At 37.0% G+C, this 23,286-nt stretch overlaps 1 protein-coding gene across 3 annotated transcripts in view; it reads left to right on the top strand.

Moving 5' to 3' along the window:
- Window positions 1-13,872, top strand: part of LOC120531795 (neprilysin-like) — a 132,716-nt gene extending 118,844 nt beyond the window's left edge. For all 3 annotated transcript variants that reach the window (XM_039757545.1, XM_039757553.1, XM_039757562.1), the window contains exons 20-23: window positions 504-569; window positions 3,548-3,643; window positions 10,451-10,527; window positions 13,266-13,872. In XM_039757545.1, coding sequence (XP_039613479.1) covers window positions 504-569; window positions 3,548-3,643; window positions 10,451-10,527; window positions 13,266-13,365 — 339 coding nt within the window. In that variant the 3' untranslated portion in view covers window positions 13,366-13,872. The remainder of the gene's footprint in view (window positions 1-503; window positions 570-3,547; window positions 3,644-10,450; window positions 10,528-13,265) is intronic.
- The last annotated feature ends 9,414 nt before the right edge of the window (window positions 13,873-23,286 follow it).

The raw sequence follows: 23,286 nt of genomic DNA, 5'->3' as shown, positions 1-23,286 counted from the left end.
AATGTATTCATACAGTAGCTTCATATAATAATAACCAGAAGCTGAGCTGAAACCTTAGCCAGGTCACGCTGTCTGTGAAGCCTACAGACCTTCCTTATAACTGCTTGAAAGGATTTACTCCACATGCCCAGTTTTTCTCCTTCTGTACTTCTCAGCAACACACAGGTTGACTGTCCACTTAAAATTTGCCTAGTGTTAAGATTTGCAAGTGTTTATGGATTAGTATGCCTTGCAATGGACAACCACCCTGTCCATGATGGGTTTTTGCCATATGTCTTTATACTAGTATTGTCTCCCAATGCTATGTACTATAGACAGAGTTCAACATCACATCAATGCGATGACATCATTGACTCACAAACAACAAAGTGCAAAACCTAAATTAACATGCCAGAAAATCAGAAATAAATATTTGAAACTTGTTTATGGGTTTTTAGATGAGCACATCTTAAACCAGAATTAAAAACTGCCAGGTTATTTACTTTTGTATGTTTTTTTCACAGCTTAATGGCATTAACACCTTGGGAGAGAATATTGCAGACAATGGAGGAATCAGACAGTCATATCAAGTAAGATCTATAAGGTTCCACATTGTGATTTCTGCCTTTTAAAACTTAATTGTTTTCTTTTTCCTGAAACAAGAATGATGATATGTTAAGTGAGCACTCACTTTTATCTAAACTGTTTACTACTTCTGTAGATAGACATCAAATACTGCTGCAGTCTGGGAAAACCTGAGGTGTGACTGCTAGCTTTGCAGAATATGGGCTTTTACATATACAGTCACTAGCAGTGTCTCAGAAACAGTAACTGTTGCTTTTCTCAATGAGGGCTCAACTTGAAATAATTGGGTTCAGATTACTTCAGTTTTCTATAATAAGAGCTCATACAGGATCTAGACTGAGCTGGAAGATTCAACATTCTGGGCAGATAATCTATATGAGCCGCACAACCTGTCACCACGCTTTGCTACATTATTATTATTTTTTTTTAAAACATGCATCTGCAAATCATGATACTGTTGCATAGTTTTCATTTGCAACACTCAGCTGATGTCCCTTCTTACACATGTATTGTAATGTGTTTTGCTGCTAAACAGGCACAGATCAGAGCAATGTTAGATCAGGAATAACACTGATTAGTTAGTAAGGCAGTGACAGAGTGATCACAGTGAGCAAAGTAAAAAAGCAAGCAACAGGCAGCAGGTCAAACACAGACTTATTTTATTATTTTGGAAGCATCAAACAGGCAGTGCAGGGTATAGTTAATATCATGAACTTCACAATGAATAGTCAGCACATGTGGACTCACCCAGAAATAGGGGACAGGATTGTCAGAGTATCAAGTCAGTATTCGCGCAATCTATTTTTTCCTCCTTTTCAGATGTAGCAGTATTTTAATAAAGGTGGCCTGAATATTTTTAATTACACTTCATTGTTCTAATAATCTGCAGTGGACTGGCGCCCTGCCCGGGGTTTGTTTCCTGCCTTGTACCCTGTGTTGGTTGGAATCCAGCAGACCCCCGTGACCCTGTAGTTAGGATATAGCGGGTTGGATAATGGATGGATGTTCTAAGAATTATGAGTCTAGCCAGTAGCCATGTAAGATGGAAACTAATTGAAAGACAAGACATCTTGGGTGACGAAGCCCTTTAAAGTTTAGGTTTTAAATCATTGTAATAAAAGGAAAATCAGAATTATCAGAATTATTTTCAATTTGCTTTAATGAAAAGGTCTTAGCATTAAACTACAGTCATGGATCAGAGGTGTGAGAATAAACGCAACAGAATCAAGCACAAGTTAATATTATTTAGAGCACAGGAGAAGCGTTTAGGAAAACTTCTCTGAATTCACTTGTAGGTCAAAGTGCAGGATAATGGGACAGGAAAAAGAACAAGTTGTGAAGGGGTCTGGCTGTAAGTTTTACTAATGAAGATTACAAACTAACCATTCAAAATTACACAAATGCTGATCGTAGAAGTGAAGTGCAAAAAATCTGTAAAACATTTCTAGCTATCAATTTTTATAGTCTTCACAGCTACTAGATATACTTCTAATTTATTTTAATTTTTATTCCCCCTACAATGATGATATCCATTTGCCAGAAGCTGTGGTTTCAAACGTGACAGCATCTGAAATCATAAATGCAAAACTTTAAATACCAGTGTGATAGCTCATTTATCGTCCTTGATTAAGTATAAAAATCAAGCACTTTGTTGGAGGCTTCTTTTTGAATGCTGGTTATTGAAAACATTAGCATTTCCTTTTGATTACATTTACAAGTTTTTGATCTTTTTAAGCCAGTCTAGTGAGGAATCTGAATTTAACACATTAATTTTTATATTCTCATTATAGTCTCCCAGAAGTCATCTGAGTGCTTAAAGTAATAGAATAATGAAATCTTGTTTTATATGTTTTTACAAGATATTGATACATTTTGGACCTGTTAAGGTGAAAAAGTGAAAAAGCAGTAATCTTGTCTAAATGTAATAAATACATAATTCAATTTTTTAGGATTTTATAGAAAAAAAGGAAGCAGATGATTCTTACCTTTATAATCTTGCGCCTCTACTGAGGATTAAAAGGAGGTTTAGAAGATGAATAGATGGATTTGCAATTTACTAGATCATTCAGCAGTATAAAGGAAGACTGGAATAAAATGAGATTAAATTTTGGTGGAAACCTCTCTTTTAATAAAAAAGGAACAACCTGGTGATCACATTTTGTTACAACAAACTATGCCGACAAGAAAATTGTTACTATAGAAGTGGTAAAGACAGTGAAGAAGAGATTGTTTGGAAAGAAAATTACAAAACAGAAGAAAAATTGCTTTGACTTAAATAATTACACATTAATTGAATGTTTGAATTATTAACAGATTGAAGTAATGCTCTCTTTTCTTCAAATCTTCTTTTTAGAAGAGAACAACAAATGTTATTATCTAAAATCACATACAAAATTCACATTAGTTCTGAATTTTGAATGCTGACATAAAAGAAATGCCTTTATAAAATATGTACAAACAAGAATTTGGTATGCAATTAATAATTAATAAAGATAAAACCAGCATTCTTTAATCTCACATGGATAAATAGTCTCACTGATTACTGATTAATAGTTGTGTGTATTGTATGTCTGTAGCACCATATTAGACTGTGTGAAGAGAAATCATATCTGGCTGTATATCTACAGAAACACAGAGTTACTCATAGACAAAATAAACACAAAAAAAAAATTAACAAATAAATGGATAAACATAGTCAATATTTGTATGTAGTTTTGGTGTGTATATGTTTTATATATACAGTAATACCTTCTCCACTTTTAGGGTGGATTTGTATTATACATTTTTAATGTTTTTTTCTCTGTTGCTTTTTGACTTTGTGCTTGAATCAAACTGTATACCTTTTTTGGAAGTGTCCAGAGAAAAGGCATCTGCTAATAAAATTTGATATCTGTACATAAGCATGTAATGGACCATAGAATTCTATGTTTTTGTGAGAGAACTACACATACTGATTTCTTTGATATTATTGTTTTAATGGTAGGCATACCAAAAGTACATTAAAAAGCATGGAAAAGAAGAATTGCTGCCTGGCATTGAACTGAACCACAAACAATTATTCTTCCTCAATTTTGCACAGGTAAGTTAATAATAATATTGGAAATTGAATAGACTGCATGCAAACCTTAATTTTACTAATGTAGTATAGGGGATTGAAGAGGAAAATAACGCTAAGTATATTTGGGTCCAGCCAGTACTTGGATGGGAGACCATCTAGGAAAAACTTTGGTTGCTGCTAGAAGAGATGTTGGCAATGTGGATGCCAGTGCCCCAGTGCAGTAATGGGGATACTGTGCTGTAAGAATAGAATATTCCTTTCGAATGAGAGTAAAACCGAGGTCCTGACTCTCTCTCTTACCACTTGACCACCTAATAGCTAATGTGTGGTGAGTTTACTGGCACAAAAATGGCTGCTATCGCATCATCCAGGTGGATGCTACACATTAGTGGTGTTTGAAGTTACTCCCCATTTGCTATGAAAAGCACTCTGAGTTGTGAGAAAAGAACTATATACATGTAAATGATAATTATTATTGTTATTATTAAGCATTAGTTACAGTAGCATATAAGAAGAAATGTGTTTATTACACAATTCCATTGTAGTTGTGATAAATCCTCTATTAGTAGGGGTAACCACCTTGATCCCTGTTTCCACACCTCGTCTCTCTATTTTTCCCTCTGTCCCTCTCTAAACTCTCAATTCTGTCTCACTCTGCCAGAAGAAAACTATATGCCTATATCCTCATCTAAAGGGCCAGGCAGCACTTCATGTTCCCTTGTTGCTTGCAGCCTTACATGATACACACATGCTTAATATTCTTTTCCCAAACTCTTATGGAGCTACCTGAAGGGGAATAAATATTAGTCTCTTCCCAAGAAAGCTACAAGAATTATTTAATCTCTAAATTGTCATAGAAACCCAAATACAAGTGCAAGGCTACATACAATTAGGATCATTTGTGAAAATGTCTCTGACCCAATGATAATGGGATAGGTTTCAACTTCCTTTGTTCTTAAAACAAAAACATATCTTAATGAATTCATTTATTATAGTAGCTTGTGCGATATTAAAGAATACATTTCATTACAGGTGTGCATGCCTGGAGATAATGTTAGGAATACCTTATATCCATACTAAGACACCATAGGCATAAACTGTATTACTCATAATACTTTTTAATATGCCAGTTCTGTTCAACTTGTTTTAGAGAATGAAGACACTGATTTTACCTTGATGAGCTTTGCAGAGATGCACCATCTTCCTCCGTCAGGATGGAAGAAGGCTCCAGTATTAACAAAAATAGAGGTGGTGTCATCCTAGGCTTTAATTCCCAAAGAACACTTCCCTCTCAAGAACATCAATGGGGGTTAGGATGGGGTAATTTCTGAATTTTCTTATAGCAAACTGATGCTCAATTGTATTTGTCTTGTCTGCCTTCTCTGGTTACACTTTAAGCAGTATCACTCCTACCCATGTGGTACTGTCCCAACTAATTCTCAACTAGCCAATCCAATTTATAAGGTTAATTTCTATATATATCAATTCCCAACACTACATTGCAGAGTTTGCCATATAAGGTTGGTGGGAATGCTTGGATGAATGTTAAGTAAAGAGCCACAAGCAATAATAAGGTTTTTCCACAATTTCAGAAACCCTGTCCACTTGCATTGTGATCAGGCCTCTATTTAATCTCCACCCTAAACTAAACCTTCCGACATCTGCATGCTACGATAGGCACTGAGGAAACAATCACTATCTACAACTCCTACCTCTGGAATAGCTCTATGAGAAGCTGTTTACAGAAAAACGATGAGACAGACAAGTTAAAGAAATTAACATTACAGGAATCACATTTTTTATATTACTAAAAATACCAGTCGTTATTGTTTATAATTAGTTATAGTATGCTATTGTACTTTTCACTTCTTTACATCCAGCATAAATTTTGAACTAGAATCCATTGTGTTGGACATGTTGAACAAAAGAACAAATGAGGATCTTTGAACTGATTTTCATACGTTTCCTCTTCCCAAGTACATTAAACAGAACTTTATTTGTCACAGGAGTGAAATTTGGCTTTTTACAGAAACTCTTTAAATAAATAAATACATAACTAGGTAAATAAATAAATATAGATGCACACACACTATTAGAAAATTATTAAAATTATTAGAAAGGAAGAAAACTGACTTGGCAGTCACAGTCACAGTGAGGCATTACACAGCCTTATTCCTTTTGGTATAAAAGAGCTCCAGTAGTGTTATGTGTATATATAAATATATATATATATATATATATATATACTAGTAAAATACCAAGCCAGCGGTGAAATACTGTCTGAATATTTTTATTAATAAAAAGTAAACATTTTTAGACTGAACGAAAATATGTAAAAAATTAATTGTTAAGGAACTCTCTGCATACCACGTTGTCAGTTCGGCCCTCTGGTTGTAATATGACTAAGCTGTGTGCTGAGCTCACTCTTGAGCATGCAACATACAGTTGGCCATGTGAAAAGCAATCCCCTCAAATCAATGCCAACCTTTTGTAGTGTTTGTCCCTGAGACTTATTAATTGTCATTGCGAAGCAGAGCCTTACTGGAAATTGAACGCGTTTGAATTGAAATGGGAGATTAGATGGTATAACGGGGATGTGAGGAATAAAAACTGTATCACCTGAGGCACTGCCAGTAAATATAGTTGCTTCAATTAGGTTGTTTTGTAGAGATGTGACCTGAAGTCTTGTGCCGTTACAAAGTTTCGGTGGTTGTAAGTTTCTGCTTCCTTGGCGAAGGTCGTAAACGAAAGAAGACACCACAGTGAACACAGAAGAGAACCCGTGGATTAAATAAAACCTACACAATTACTGTAACAATCGTAACAAATGAACAATAAAATAGAAGAGAATCCGTGAATTAAATAAAAAGGTTGCTTCGTTGGTGAAGCAAGGAAAAAGCACTTTCTTATATGTCGTTCGTTTTTAAAACAGCGCAGAAGCTGTGAGAAAGCTGCTTCCTTGGCGAAGCTCGTAAACGAAAGAAGACACCGCAGTGAACACAGAAGAGAACCCGTGGATTAAATAAAACCTACACAATAACTATAAAAATCGTAGTAAATGAACAATGAAACAGTGGAGAACCCGTGGATTAAATAAAAAGGCTGCTTCGTTGGCGAAGCAAGGAAAAAGGACTTTCTTATATATCGTTCGTTTATAAAACAGTGCAGAAGCTCTGAGAAAGCTGCTTCCTTCGCAAAGTAAGGAAACGACTGAAGAGACGGCGGGGATGCGGTAAGTGTTCGGCAAGGCAGCTGAAGCGCTGCATTATGGGATCTGTAGTTTATTGTGTTACCAGTGCTTCATATCCCCGGGACATTAATAACAATAATACAGTATATAAAATTATCTCGCGGGACGGATATAATTACACGCCGGGCCGGATGTTGCCTGCGGGCCTTGAGTTTGACACATATGGAGTAAATAGAACTTGAAAAGATATATTTTTTCGTACATCGAGCCCGCGTGCTATTGTGGTTTTGCTTGCATGCCTCAATAAGTCATCCTCCCCTCGCTCTTACTTTTTTACCGTTCATCTAATGAATACACTGAGTATGGCTTTACCAAAACAATCATTGATGGCGAATAAAGTATCCATTATTCGAGTATGTAGATCGGGGTATATATATATATACATATATATATACCCGCGTATCGCAGCGGAGACGTAGTGTGTTAAAGAAGCTATGAAAAAGAAAAGGGAACATTTTAAAAATAACGTAACATGACTGTCAATATACAGTAATTGTTTTGTGAGTTTTACTGAGTGTTGCTGTCATCAAGGATTTGATTATCATTATTTCTTTCAATCAGGTTCGTATTTGTAGAATGTGTTGTGTTCAAGTTACATTCCGTGTTTGTCAATCGTTGTAAAGATGACAGGTTTTATTCATCGATTCATTTCTTACTGCATCAATAAACAGCTTGTCTTCTTCTTTATCTGAGACCTGACACACTGCATGCACGGGTTTTTTTTACACTGTCTTCCTTTAGCGGGACATTGACTTTTTCCACCTGTGTGCTTTGTTTCCACAGTAGCTGCATTTATGAATATGCTTGTATGTATCAGACGCTTCATATTTTTTGCTGCCTTTTCAGTTGTGTAATTCGTTTTTTGTTCAGCGCTCTTTGGAACTGTTGCTTTATGTCTGTGCACTGCGTCAGTTCACGTGAGCCACTCGGTGTACATGCATCGAAGTTTCCCAGCTGTGCTGGTGCCATGTCCTGCTATGTCCATGGCTGTATCTAATGTTACCGAAGTCCCGGCACTTAAAACTTTCTCTCGCAGTTTCGCTGAGTTTGTGCCAAACACCACACTGATCATCTCATTTTCCTCTGCATAAGGACAGTCCTTCACCCGTGAATATTTACCCCTGGCAGTTTGCTATTGGATTGCTGCTGACGGAAGGCCTTATATGGGTAGGCACTAAATTACAAACGCCAGCGACAGCCTGTCTATGAACTTAATTTAAAGTTTAGGTTTACATCGTGCTTTGTTTCCGAAGTAGCAGAACTCATGAATATGGTTGTATATGTCACTCGCTCGCTTCTTATTGTTTCGCTGCCTTCTCAATTATATAATGCATGTTTTCTTCAGCGCTTTTTGGGCCTCTTCCTGGTTTTCTACGTACTGCGTGATTACATAGAAGGCGTGATGATGTCACACGAAACTCCGCCCCCACGGGTTTCAAGCTCATCTCCATTACAGTAGATGGAGAAAAACAGCTTCCAGTTATGAAATAATATGAAATGATGAATAAAATTATGAATAATATGAATAATAAATAATATGAAATAATATGAAATAATGAAATGATATATATATATATATATACACTTTATATATATATCAGTATTTTTTGTTTTTTAAGATTTTTTTTTAGTTAATTTTTATTTAGTTTTTCATTTTTCTTTTTCATCTTTATTTAACTTTAATTTTTCAGTAATTAACTTTTAGCTTTTGTCACATTTTATTTTACTCACCAAAAGGGTCCATACAGACACTGCTTTGCTAGTGTAAAATAGTTTTCTTTACAGTGTAAAACTGTATATCATTCATATTGCAACTGTCAACTTAATACACACAATTTCACTGTCTGCGACAGAACTCAATTTTCTCCTGATGTGATCGTTCAAGGCTTCCAATATAATCAGAAGATGTAAGAATCAAATAACAAGCATGCTCTGGTGTTATTTGTTACTTTAACATGTAATAATTTTAACCATATACATAGTTAATTTTAATAAGACTTTCATTTTTACTTTTGAGATTCCCTTTGCAAGCAGTGAGATTACTGCACACATAAATTCTTATTTTATATTTATTTTTGATATTTCATGATGCTAGCAATATGTCATCTACCCATTTTGAAACTTTGAAGGTATGTTTTTTCAGGGAATTCTTACTTTGGCTATTTTTCAAATACTGTTTAAGTCACTAGTTGAACTGTGTTAATAACAGTAATAGCAGAAATAGAGGTGACATTTTTTCAACGTATATAGGACATTTCTACAGGCATATTATTTATACAAAATACTGAATATCAGTTATAGCAACACCTTAGATCTGGGTCCTCAATCACAGTCCTGGAGGGCCACAGTGGCTGTAGGTTTTTGTTCCAACCCAGTGACCTAATAAGGAGCATTTATTGCTCAAATATTACTTCTGCTTCACTTTAGTTGCCTCGCTCATTAAGATTTTGAACCCTTATTGCTTATTTTTATTTTAAACAGCTGTATTCTTGGTTTTTCATTGTTCTTAATTAGCAATAATATGCAAATGACAAAAGAGACCAGCATTTCTCCATTTAGCTTGTTACCATTTACACCTGTGTATATTTATCATGCACTATTGGGTTTAATTAAATACTTGGAAGGAAAGTGAAGAGACAAAAGTGAAGGACTGAGAATCACTCATCCATTTTAGCCTTCAAATCATTTGAGTGATATAGTTAGGAAGGGGAAGAGAAAAGAGGAAGAAAATCTAGGATATGAGAATGACCTGACATAGAAGAGTTAAAGCACTAACAAGCCATGAAATTAAATTATTGGCAAGAATTGCTGATTAAGCAACCAGGTTAGAACAGAAACCTGCAGCCCTCCAGGACTGTGATTGAGGACCCCTGCCTTAGATCATTCACACATTAAGCAACATGTGAAACCTACAGAGCTCAATGTGAGCATAAACTGGGCTGATGTAATTTAACAAGACATTTAGGAATAAGCAGATTTTTGGCAATTGAGAGTGTCTAATGACACGCTTCTTATATCTGGCTACAAAATAACATCTGAATTTACACATTCTCTGTCCACATATATTCAAAGGAATTCAATAGGAGTAAAAATAAAATAATAAAGCCAATGAAATGCAAAAACTACCAGTGCCACTTAAAACATGTGTGATCTATACAGCGTGGGATTTGCTTTGTTAAAGTGCAATACTGTTTGCTATAATCTGTTGATTACGCACAAGCATACCAGGAGTGAATCAAAAATAATATTGTCTTTATTTGAATTGTACTCACACTTCACCACCCCCATGAAAATCCAATACACTGTTGAAATTACACCTTCAATTGTTGTAGTAATAGAGGTATTACAATAGGTGCAATAATAGAGATATTTCAATAGGGTAATATACAGGTATTACATAAACAGTGACCATCAATACAAGTGGTGGCTGGTAAGTTCAAATGTGATCAATAGTATGGGTTTCCTGCATAAGTCAGTAAAAATTCATATCAAGTCATTTGTTTCATTTGAACTGAAAAGACAAAGTGGATGATACTCTTCTGTTACCCTCAACTTTCTCTTTTTCATGTTTATTTCAGGTGTGGTGTGGGACTTACCGACCAGAATATGCAGTGAACTCAATTAAAACAGATGTGCACAGCCCAGGAAAATTCAGGTCAGTCAGTGCTAATTTTTTGTTTTAATTACAGGTGACTGGTTTTAAGTTTATTTGTAAAAACTGATTAATTTACAGGCAACTAGCCTTTAAAACTCTGGATTGCTGAGATCAATTCAAATATGTTCAAATGGTTTTCCCTAAGACTTAATTATGATGATCACAAAGACAGCGGAGTCTGGAAAATGTCAGGATTTCATCACAAGTGATGGTCTTACACCTTTTGGTCCAAAGTCAAAGACTTTGAAAAGACTTGCGGTTATGGAAGGTAGACTGTCAACAGATAGTCAGCTTTACCTTACAGGCGGTGTACAAAAAGAGTCAATTCAGAAATCAGGCTGTACTGTCATTTTATTTTGGACATAAAGGATTAAGCTACTCTAAAAGTGACCGTAGAGATTTTATGTTTAATAAATTTGAAGCAATGTTTAACTTGTTTTTTCTTTGTCATTTTGGGATATTGAGTGTTGCTTTATAATGGAAAACATTACTTTAATATAATGCTGCAACATAACAAAATGTGAAAAAAGTTAAGGGATATGAATAGTGTCTAAATATACAGTATGTAAGCTGCATCAGTAAAGACAGCAAGAGAATAATTTGAAATCAAACTGTGTAAGGCCTAAACTTCCATACATGGGGCCTCAAGCATAACACCATGTGAAGAATTCACACTATAACATGGCATATGGACAAAAGCGGAAATTTGCTTACACACAAAACAATCCAGATAAATCTGTGGAAACGCCAACTTACACGTTCTTCCGCTACATAAATCCTGGTCAGCATGAAAAGTAACGCATGTGCACACGCCTGCTGTCCTGCCCCATCTCCTCCCAGAATTATGCCTCTTTGAATATGCAAATCAATATAAATAGCCCTTTAGCTCAGTGTTCTGTGAAAAGGCAATGGCAAAAGCACGGGGGGAAATAGAAGAATTTCAGTGTATACCAAGTGGAGGCAAGGAAAAACACTATTTGTTGGTTAAAACAGTGGTATAAGCAACAAAAGGAAGTTGATTGAGTGACATATAGTGTTGGAGAAACTCAAAAACTCAAGTTCACAAAGTTGCACACTGCCCGAAATAAAAAAGCAGTTGTCAGATATCAAAGTCGCCGTTAAAAGGCGAGTCATAGCCCACTGTCTGAGTGTCATATGAAAGCTTATTAGGGTACAGAGAAAGAAAATAGGCACACAGTGGGGAAAAAAGCATGAAATGTCAACTTTAATCTCTAAATTTCCACTTTAATCACATAGTTTATTTTGTCATTAAAGTAGAACATCATAAACCTCATCTTAAAATCTATTAAGTTTACTAGTTTCTTAAATCAAGTTTAGGTTTTATACATCGCGATTTGAACGTGGAAGCGTTCGTACGCAACATTTTTTTGTGTACGCACCGTTTATACATGAGACCCCTGGATATACAACAATATCCATCCATCCACCATTATCTGATCCACTATATCCTAACTACAGGGTCACAGGGGTCTGCTGGATCCAATCCCAGCAATCACCGAGTACAAGGCAGAAGACAAAACCCAGACATACAAGATTAAAATTAAATTCAGTTTTATGCCTAAATAATCCTTCCCAAAAACTTGGTCAAACTTTTCTTCTCTAGCTTGTTAGTTCAATTAATTCAGATATTATTTGAGATAGTTTAGTTGTTAAACACAACTGAGCCTCCCTCTATCTCACATGCCCAAGACCTGAATTGAGTTGGAGCAATTGTTATTAGATAGCAGCAAAGCGGTCAGAAGAAACTTCACGGTGGAGCTGCTAGAGACATGCCCAGGGGGTCCAGGATTCCAAGGAAGCTGAGCTGGGCGTAGGTAAGAAGGAGTCTGGCTCAGTGCATCCCAGTGGACAACAAAGGGTGGTGACCGAGACTGTAGTCAATGAGGTCCATTTCTGCTAATGTCTCAGCCATGCTGATCATGCCTGAAAGTTGGGTGAATAAGGCAAGACAAGCATGAGAGAGACAAAGAACACTGGGAAGGAATATAAAGACAATTCTAACTTTTGATTTTATGATTGATTTTAATTGGAATGTTTGTTATTTATTTGGATTTTTAACTTCCTCACTGTGCACTGGACTTTTTAAATTATTTATTTGAAGATACTGCTCTTCTGAACACTAATTTGTTTGGATTGAATAAAACACACAATGCACTTTGTGCTGCACAAATTCTTGTTGTTATGTGTTCTCATTGCACAAGACATTCTTGGTAAATGACTAGCGATGCAAAAGTAGAGTATTGCAGCTGTGAGCAACACAGTATTCACATTTCTAACTGATGAAGGCTACCTATTGAATCTTTAAAGCTCTTTATACAAAACTAAACAAAACAATTATTTTTTATTTTTATCTTTCCCTTTTCCAAATTTAAATAAATGTTTAGATAAACAGCATCACTTTTATAGATCTTGAAAAATTCTGTAACCGTAACCCTCAACATGGCTTTTTTGAAAGAGGTGATGGGATTTATAAGCATCAAACGGTTTACTGAACATGTGGGAGATTAGTATAGGAATGCTACTTTTTTAGGTAAGGGTATAAAGTTTGGTTAAGCGTCATTCAGTATTTTGACACTGGGGAGTAGTGTCTACCCTATGTTGAAAGCTCATCCCTTTGGTTACAGTCATGACACTTGGGCTAATAACTCCATGGCAGTGATATATGTCTAAGAAGCTTTTCTGTTTAACATTATTTTTTTTCTTCTTTCCATAAATAGAGTTCTTGGGTCCCTGCAGAACTTTCCTGAATTTGCGGAAGCCTTTTCTTGTAAGAAGAATGATAAAATGGTTCCAGAGAGAAAATGTCGAGTTTGGTAACTGCCCATTCCTCACCAAAAATAAGAAAAGAAAATTGCTGCCTACTCAACAGACTGTTATTTCATTGCCATTCAAAGCATAGAAGATAAACTGTTCATCTGTATGCAATCATTGGAACAATATTTGTGGTGTCTCTCTCACTTTCAATATAAAAACTTTAATAGCTGTATTAAATAGAGTGTAATGCAACATATAAAGCAACACTTTAATAATATATCATTTTTTAAAAAGAACAATGCAGTCTAATGCATTGGTTTGCAGAATGTATAAAAACCTGTTATTGTAAACAAACAATATTGCATTATTCTAGTTATTTGCTTTTTTATGAAGCCTTATTTTGTAAATTTGGTGTTTATTGTTTCCATTTTTTTTTTCCTTTTTCAATGTGAACAAATGAGGGAGGGTCTCAATTACTAGCATTATGGAAAGAAGTTTTACTCCACACCAAAGAACTTAGTTTTAGTATCCCATGTAAAATTAATAACAATATTATACATATTTTTAATTTTTATTATTGTTCTTTTCTAAAGATATTTTTTGTTAATGAAATTTTTTTAAATTTTTTTATCTGGTAATCTATACCTTCTGAATTGCTTTTTTTAAGTCCAAAAAGAAAAAAAATCATATTTTAAACATTTTGTTTTGTTGGAAAAGATCTGCAGTATTCTTTGACTTGCAAGATAAAATGAGAATTTATATAGCATTCATAACTGAATGTTTTGGACAAAAAAAGAGAATCCTTCTCACTAAAAGAAACAAAATTTGTATTGTTCGTTATTATAAAGATATTAGTGATATGGTTGATAAACATTATGTATTAACAGTGGGATTAAAAAGAAAATCCCTTTGGGTGATTTCATTGTTAGCAGAAAATGGTCATTTTTAATTTATAATAACTTTCACTTGTGTATTCTTTAATATTTTTATAGTCCTTTATGCCAAGGAGATTTACTATACTGAAAGTTAAACAAAAATACCTCAGACAACTCAATTTAGATACTTTGTAATAAACAGCTTAAAAATTATTAATAAATGCTAACTCTAAACTTTCCTTTTTGATTCTTTCTTTTATATTACTTGCTGGAATTAACTCATTGACTCGCAGTAAGGAGTTTGCATGTTCTCCCCATGTCAGCGTGGGTTTCCTCCGGGTGCTCTGGTTTCCTCCCACAGTCAAAAGACATGCATTGGTGATCCTAAATTGTCACTAGTGTCTGCTTGGTGTGTGGGTGTGGGTGCCCTGCAGTGGGTTGGCGCCCTGCCCGGGACTTGTTCCTGCCTTGCACCCTGTGCTGGCTGGGATTGGCTCCAGCAGAACCCCGTGACCCTGTGTTAGGATATAGCGGGTTGGAAAATGACTGACTGACTGATGACTGACATTCTATGCATGGCATAGTTTGCAAGAAAAAAATGGATATGTTCAAAGTACAGGCAGTCTCCGGGTTACGTACGAGATAGGGACTGTAGGTTTGTACTTAAGTTGAATTTGTATGTAAGTTGGAACAGGTACATTATTTTAATAAATGCTATTGTTGACCGACTGTAACCAAGTGCTCTGCCAATGAATGATGGAGTTTCACCTCTCTCTGACCTTATTATTATTTCTACTTTATTTTCAATGGTGATGGTTTTTCTCTTCTTTACTGTATCACCAGCACTTGCATCAGATTTTTGTTTCAGAGACATTCTTGAAGGGTGAAAACAGAAGGTTAAAATGAGCTCTTGTGCACAGCACTGTACATGCTATCACAGCAGCAAGGCACCCGTCGTCAATACGTTTGGCGTACTGAATGAGAGACAACTTCCTGCTATGTGTGTAACAGTACAAGCAAGCTTGCTATTGAGAATGAATGGGGGCGGCGTGGGGTGATTCACCATTCGCCCACCACACAGTCACCTGCACTACAGCATGCTGCTTGCAGCATCTGCCCACCGAAAACGAACATGGTGCAGCCAAAGGCAGGTAGTGAATTGCCCACCACTGCCCCCATTCAACAGGCAGCCATCGAAGGCACACTACAATGCTGCACCCCGCCGCCTCGTTCACCCTCAATTGCATCTGTTCAGCAACAACTTTACCAGCCACCCTCCGAGAATGAACAGGGCAGCCATGTGTAGTTGGCGGGCAGTGAAACACCCCCCTCCGCTCCATCCAGCATGCGTTCAGTCAGGATCAGTAGCTGCAGCGGCATAGTGGGCGGGCAGCGAAATGCCCCATCAAGCCTCCGTCCTGCACACGAGCGATAGCTGTGGCCCTGTTGACTATGGACCACGGGTCACCGCTTGCCGCCGGGAACCGCCCGAGGGACACTATACTGCGCAAGCAGCGAAATCGCCCCCTCCAGCATCCGTCCAGTCACCGCTTGCGGCATCCCCAGGCCAAAGATGATGGAGCAGCAGTTACTGAGGTAAATGCATTGCAGCTGTGGCCCTGTTCCTAAGTCGTAGGTTGGATGTCCGTAACCTGGGGACTACTTGTACTTGGTTTTATTTTTCAAAACTTTTCCACAACTATTTGTACATTTATTAAATGCCTGTATTAAAAAGCTTGTTTGCACCTTACAGAGGATAAATTATACTAGTTCCTATACATCTTATAATTCTATACTGTGATTTTAAGATACTTAAGATACTTACACTGTAGCATACAGAAAGCAGATTACATTATTATTGAAAATTATTTATGGATAAATTCTATGAAAATAGAATAAATGTAGCAGCCATCTTTAAACCTGCTTTATTATTTAACATTTGTGATGCCAAATAGCAAGTTTCATGTGGAAACCACACTTTTATTTAATCCCTACTACTTTTGTATAAGGAACCTATTATCATCCCTACTACCTATTCATTATTATGCTAGCGCAGAAATGTCTTTTGGCTCAGGATAAAAACATGGCAAGAAACATCACACGTCAACTGAAAAATAATTAATTGACATTACTTTAATTTGATAGTGTTGCTTGAGATCATTAAAATAAAGATGTGAAAAGTACTATGAAGTTAACATGACATCATAATGTAATATAACAAGTAAGCAAAAGCATATAAATAGACAGAAATTCTAAAATGTATTTATTTCCACTGAAACCATAAGAAATGTGTTAGAGATAAAAACAAAAGTATGCAAGCAGTGGGAAATTTGAGGATAAATCATAATTTAAAAAATTATAATAATATAATATAATAAATATAATAATAATTTTAAAAAAACCAACAGTAATTATCAAATCACCAAAGCCTGATATGCAAGGTCAAATAAACATGCCAAAACATATTTTGAGTAGTAGCTACCACCCAAGAATTGGAATATCCATAAATGGGGGTATTTGGATTAGCACATGAACATCCTTTACAGACAGAATATGATGCTCATAATGTCACATAACTGACATACAAACCGTATGGCTGCAAGCAAAGCAGACAGCCACAAAATGGTGGTAACCGTCATCTAAAACAACATGCAAAATGGTGTTACATAAATAACTATAATGATAAAATATTTTAAAATCAAAAGGCAATGTCCACCGTGAAAGTCGATTCATGGGCACTCCTCAGTAAAATGACATTCAATTCTGAAGTAAGCTTGTTCTTCTATTGGGTGAGATTGAGAACAACAGAGCGTACCATTGTCACAAATCACTTTGTTTTTGTTTTTAATCATCCATGCTAATTTCTAATCTTATGTCTTTGTTTTCTTTAAGTATTTGTTTATTTTTATCATTATAATGTCTCACTCATTTTATGTGGAATTTTACTATTTACACTGCCATTTTGCATTTATTATGCATATCCACAGCCATATTGTGTTTAGTCACGACAACAGATGCTAGTCATGTGATTGTGGGCAGCATGACTAGTGATGTCATTTGGCTTTTATTGTTTAAAATACCATGTTCAGTATGCCAGCTTTGGGATAAAAACACCCAATGCCTTGTGCTTTCTGTTTTAGAAGAAGTTTATTTGGTTAGTCCAGTGCCTTTTTTGACAAATTAATCTATCCAGGCTTTTAGGATGCCAAACATATTTCATGTTTAAAACTTAACCCCTCCCTGCATTTAACACTTTTATCTCCTGGTCAGTTTTCTCTCATATTACTAACTAGCAAAATACCCGCGCTTCGCAGCGGAGAAGTAGTGTGTTAAAGTAGTTATGAAAAAGAAAAGGAAACATTTTAAAAATAACAAAACCTGATTGTGAATGTAATTGCTTTGTCACTGTTATGAGTGTTGCTATCATCAAGGATTTAATTATCATTATTTTTTTCAATCAGGTTCGTATTTGGAGGACGTGTTGTGTTCAAGTTACATTCCGTGTTTGTCAACCGTTGTAAAGATAACAGGTTTCATTCATCGAAGTGTTTGCTACCCAAATCACTACTCGTGAATGTAAGATGTTTAACAGGCATTCATGGTATTAACTTGTGCTAAACGTACCATGGTGTGACGTAAGGGGAACTGACTGTAAAAAGGCAAGGAGGTGCATATTTTGAACGAAAAGGGAGAAGACAGTGAAGGAGTGGAAAAGAGAGAAGGAAAACTGTTTAAATAAAGAGCTAGGAAGGTGAATGGAAAGAAGCAGCCAGCGGTAAAGCAAGGAAGACTCCGTAATAAGGACGGTTGGGTGCACGTAGAAGGTGTAAAAATAAGATTGTTAAGCCTTATGATAATGTTCCTGCACGGAGGATTTAGAGAGACGCACTGGGAGAAGTATAGAATAGAGAAGCCCGTGTGACTGTTCTGCTGTTCTTCTTCGACAGTTCTGTGGCTCTGCATATTTGTATGCACCTCTCTAAAGTCAGTTTGTCTTCTCTCAGTAATCTTTGTTGCAAATTTGCATCACTGGTTCCGCACACAATTTGGTCATGTATAAGGGAACTTTTAATCTCCCCGAAATTGCATGTGCCTGCTAACACTCTCAGATCTGTAACATAGTTGTCTATATTTTCTCCCCTTGCCTGATTTCTTGAAAAAAATCTGAACCTCTCTATAATTTCGTTTATTTTCGGGTTGTAATGTTCATCAAATTTACGTATCATCAAGCTCATGGTTAACTCATCAGGTCTTACATCACCGGTCAGCGCCTGACACAATTCTCTGCCCCTCTCTCCAATAAGATAACGGAATAATCTGACCTTAGTATTTTCCTCTGCCTCTGGCATTGCAAGTTCTGTGTATAATCTGAACTCGTCCTTCCATGTTCTCCATGACTTCGCCAGGTCTTTATTATCGAGGCTTTATACTCTGCGTCTTCTCATTAAACTTGTATCTCGCGAATATCTCGTGCGATCTTGCGATGTCCACGGCTTTATTTAATGTTAGCTCAGACCCAGCACTTAAAAGGTTCTCTCGCACTTTCGCTGAGTTTGTGCCAAACACTATTCTATCCCTGACCATCTCATCTTCGTTTGCATAAGCACAGCCCTTCACCAGCAATTTTAACACGTAGAAAGTGATCAAAAGTCTCGTTTATACCCTGCGTCCTCTCAGTAAACTTGTATCTCGCGAATATTGTATTCGTCTTAGGCATGACAAACGACTGCGGCAGCGTGTCTATGAACTTAATTTAAACTTCAGGTTTACACCGTGCTTTGTTTCCGGAGTAGCTGCACTTATGAATATACTTGTATTCTTCTTGTATTCATATTCTTTTGCTGCCTTCTCAATTGTGTAATGTGTTTTTTGAACACGTTTCATTCATCAAAGTGATCACTACCCAAATCGGTACTCATGAATCTAAGATGTTTAATAGGCATTCCCGGCAGTTGTGGATTTGCCTGTGAATATTTAGCGGCAAAAAGATAGGTTTTCTGTAAATGAACATGTCAACAAGGAGCAGAAACAGGACAGAGAACAATGACAAAAAATAAAGTAAGGGTTAGATAGCCAGTAAGACAAAATTATGCAGATTGCCAAAGTCCAATAAGTAAAGCAGAAACAGCAGTCAAAAATAAACATTCGAAAGGAAAAGTCCTGGCACAATAAAAGATTTTGGAATAACTAAACACATAAAAAGTTGTTTTAGAATATCTGGAATTTTGAACACTGAAAGTAACATGTGTAATAAAGATAAAAACATATCATAAAGGTTTGGGGTATCCATCTCCATATACTGTAAGGTTTTTCTTAAATTGTTCAGTTCACACATAAAACACATGACAACTGGTATAGCGACAGGTGGACAATTTATGGGGTGGGAACAGAAGTGGACAGACGGAATGCTGGGACGGAACCGTGGTGGTAGATGGGTAGTAATGATGTCATCAGGTGGAGACCAGAGGGAAGGAAGGAACCCAGAAGTGGCTTGAGTGTTTCTCGAGTCCGGGTGAATTCATGGTGGTGTTACTTCATTATTCTTGAGGGAATAAAGAGAGAAAGGTTAGTACCCTGTCGTCCCCTGTCATGAGATGTCACGGTGCCTGTTGGGTCTTTAAGCTGCTCCCATGTGCATGATATGACCTCCCCCTCAGCCCAGACCCATCAGGTTGGGCGGCCCGGATCAAGAGGTCATGAACCCGAGAGAGAGTGCCAGCGTTAGCCTGGAGGTTACCTGGACGATAAGTGACGGTGAACTTATATGGCTGCAAGTCCAAAAACCACCTGGTGACTCGAGGTTTTGACTCCTTATGAATAGCCAACCACTGGAGGGCGGCATGGTCCTTCACTAAGGTGAACTCCCGACCCAACAGATAGTACCGCAGGTGAGTTATCGCCCACTTTATTGCCCGAGCCTCCCGTTCTACTGCCGCATGCCTTGTCTCCTGGTCCAACAGTTTCCGGCTCAGGTATATCACGGGGTGTTCGACACCATCAATGCTTTGCCTCAGTACGGCGCCTAGACCTGCATCCGAAGCATCAATCTGGAGAAGGAAAGGAAGAGAAAAGTCAGGACTTCTCAAAACAGGTGCCGTTGTGAGGGCCATTTCTAAGTCACAGAATGCCCATTCCGTCAGATCATCCCACACCATATGAAAAGGGCCCCTTTTCTTTGTTAGATTTGTCAAGGGGCCGGCTCTCTAAGAAAACCGAGGTACAAACTGGCAGTAGTAACTTACTAATCCTAAGATAGCTTGCACTTGGTTATTGGACAGGGCCATTCATGGATGTCTTTGACTTTTGAACACTGTGGCTTTACCTGCCCACCTCCCACAAGGTAGCCTAAATACTTGGCCTCATTCAATCCAAAGAAGCACTTCTGGGGATTGATACGCAGTAAAATAAGCAGTGTAAAAAATGCAGTGTTAAATGTTATTCATTCTAAAAGAGTTAAATTGATACCAACAGTGTTAATAAATGTTCTTTTGTAGTGTAGTTGCAGTGGTGCTGCGTGGTGTAATTACATTTTTACACTTGAAGTGCAAAAAACCCGCCAAATTATCTTTGCCCCTCCCCTTTTAACAATCGTGAAGACAAAAACGCCATTTTATCCACATGCCAGCTGCAAGGTGAGGTCTTTATCTTTCTATACTTAAATTAAAAATATATATATTTTAAGTACTCACTAAATACTTTGTTAGAAGTGAAGATGCTTGTCAAAGTTAAGTTCAGAAGTGAACAGAAGTATGTGAAAGTTTCTCACAGCGATTTGAAACTTTCCAATTTTCTGGATTTAGGTAATTGCATTTGTAATTATATAAAAAAAATAAGCATTAAGCTGACAATGTCGGTGGCGTTTGCCACTCAATTGAATCTTATTTCGGTTCGTTTACAGCCTTTGTGAAGTTCGGTATCAGTGTCTCTAATAGGCCCGAGGCCAGGCTTTACGGTGAGTCTGGCACTGAAATAGACGAAGACGTCTTTGAGGACATTCTGAAGCAACCAAATTTGGGTGTTTTCCACATACTATTGCCAGATTCTTCAAATGGTAATGTATATCGTCAAAATGTACGTAGTTGAGCATTGGCAAGTGACGTGGTTGTTTGTGCTTTGCAAATGTCCGGGGAGCATCAAAATATCATGCCTTAAGGCTTAATTAAACCTAATTAAAATGTATTTGCATATTGACTGTGATTGGGAAGTCAACCATTAAGTTTATTTTGTAAATTAATTTGTATAAAGGTTGAGCTGCACTGCTTTCCACCATTTGTGTCACGGGGCAGTGCAGAACGTGATGGATCCCAACGCGGGAAGATGCCGGCAGAGTTGGAGGGAGCGTGGTCGGAGAGCGGAAGCGAGGTCGGCGCTCAAATGTCAGGCGGTGAAACTTCAGAGCAAAAAACAAAGGCGGAAGACGTAGTCAAAAGGGAGAGAGGAGATTCGAGAACCGGGAGATCAAAGAGCGAGGCGTTAAGTCCGAGACGCGAAAACGAGAAACAAAGCGAGCTTGGCAATGTGAAATCAGAAGGAAAAAACAAACGTGAGAAAATCGAGGCACGAAACATACAATAATCCAGCAGTTAGAGCCACGCACAGCGTGTGCTTAAATGCTGGATTAATCACGGGGAAATGAGAATCCGGTGAGCAGACGGGGCGGAAACAGAGGCGTGGGACATGCGCATGATGGGCTAGGGAAAACATGACCATGTGAGGAGAAGTGACAGCGTGGGGAAAAAGACGGCAGACAGGGCATGAATCATGACAATTTATTTATTAAGCACGCGCATCTAGTGTCTTTTGCGTGAGCGTGGGACCAAAGCCACTTGATGGGATTAGCACAACGGCTAATGCTAATGGCATGACTTGACAGGGAATTAAATAGCTCAAGAAGCACCAAATGAAATGCCAAAAATCGCAATCGGCCAATTTTTCGACCTGCCTCATATCTTGTCGATCCTTGTTGACAGGCGCATGCAATCCGCTTGTTAATTGTGACTTAATATACAACTTTTTACCACCGCTTCTGGGTCTAAAATCACACCCACGCACACATTTACAGCCATGTGTAAACATGTTTTTTAGGAAACACAATTTATATAACATTGCGATCGCAAACGGGTATTTAATTTTGTAAATTTAAAAAAGTTTGTTAGTGGTACCAGGGTTTGACAGTTGTTTGTCAAATTAACAGTCAAATTAACTTGACTAAAACTAATTGTAGGTTTTTTAATTCTTGGTCAACAGAATTGACCCATGTTCCTCCAGTGCCAAGTGAAGAAAGCTCAGCTGAGATTTCAAGCAATGAATCTGATGACACCATTCTTCTAAGTGATGACAGCCCTACAAGAAAGAGGAGAGCTGAAGATGAAGCAGGAATTGTGAGTGTGTGTCTGTGCCTTGGATGTTATTCAGTAAGAATTTAGAATTTAGTCACTTATTTTTTTAAATTATGATTTAAAGAAATTAACATTTTGAAGAAAGTGCATGCCTTTCTGATTTCTGACAATATCACACTGTGTCATTTGTGTTAATGCGTGAAACTAAAGTGCAAAAGTTAAGTCGAGTTTACCAAATTCATGTGTTGGAGATTTAATCCAGGTGCAGAATCACAATGTGACTACACAATGATGTTCATAGAATGTTTTCTGACATGGGTTGTTTATTGTGCTTTGTAACTTTGCAGATGGTCAAAAAAATTCTGCAGACTAAACCTGGTGGGGATGGAAACATCAGAGAGTACAACAAAACCAAATGCTTGTCTGACAGCAACAGGAGAAAGATGGTCAATATTCTTACTGCAGATATGACTGAAAAGCACAGGTAACTTGTATTTTAAGTATTCTTTATTCCAGTGGTCATGATTTCCTAGCCCTAAGCAAAATTTGTTAAAGGACATGATTTTTAAAAGATCATTAAGGTCATTAAAAGTTTAATTCAGTGAAAATGCTAATTCTTTCATTAATTACTCAACTCTGTGTCATTCCACAGAGTAAGATCTTTCTCATGTTCAGAAAACAAATGAACATATTTGTGATAAAGTCCCCCTCATAGACAGGAAAAACAACTGCCACTTCAAGGCCAAGAATGTTAGTAAAATGTCTTTGAA

This window comes from Polypterus senegalus, chromosome 1 (genome assembly GCF_016835505.1).
Source record: "Polypterus senegalus isolate Bchr_013 chromosome 1, ASM1683550v1, whole genome shotgun sequence".
Classification (NCBI taxonomy): Eukaryota; Metazoa; Chordata; class Cladistia; order Polypteriformes; family Polypteridae; genus Polypterus; species Polypterus senegalus.
Note: the sequence above shows the minus strand (reverse complement) of the source record. Positions and strands in the feature narration are given on the sequence as shown.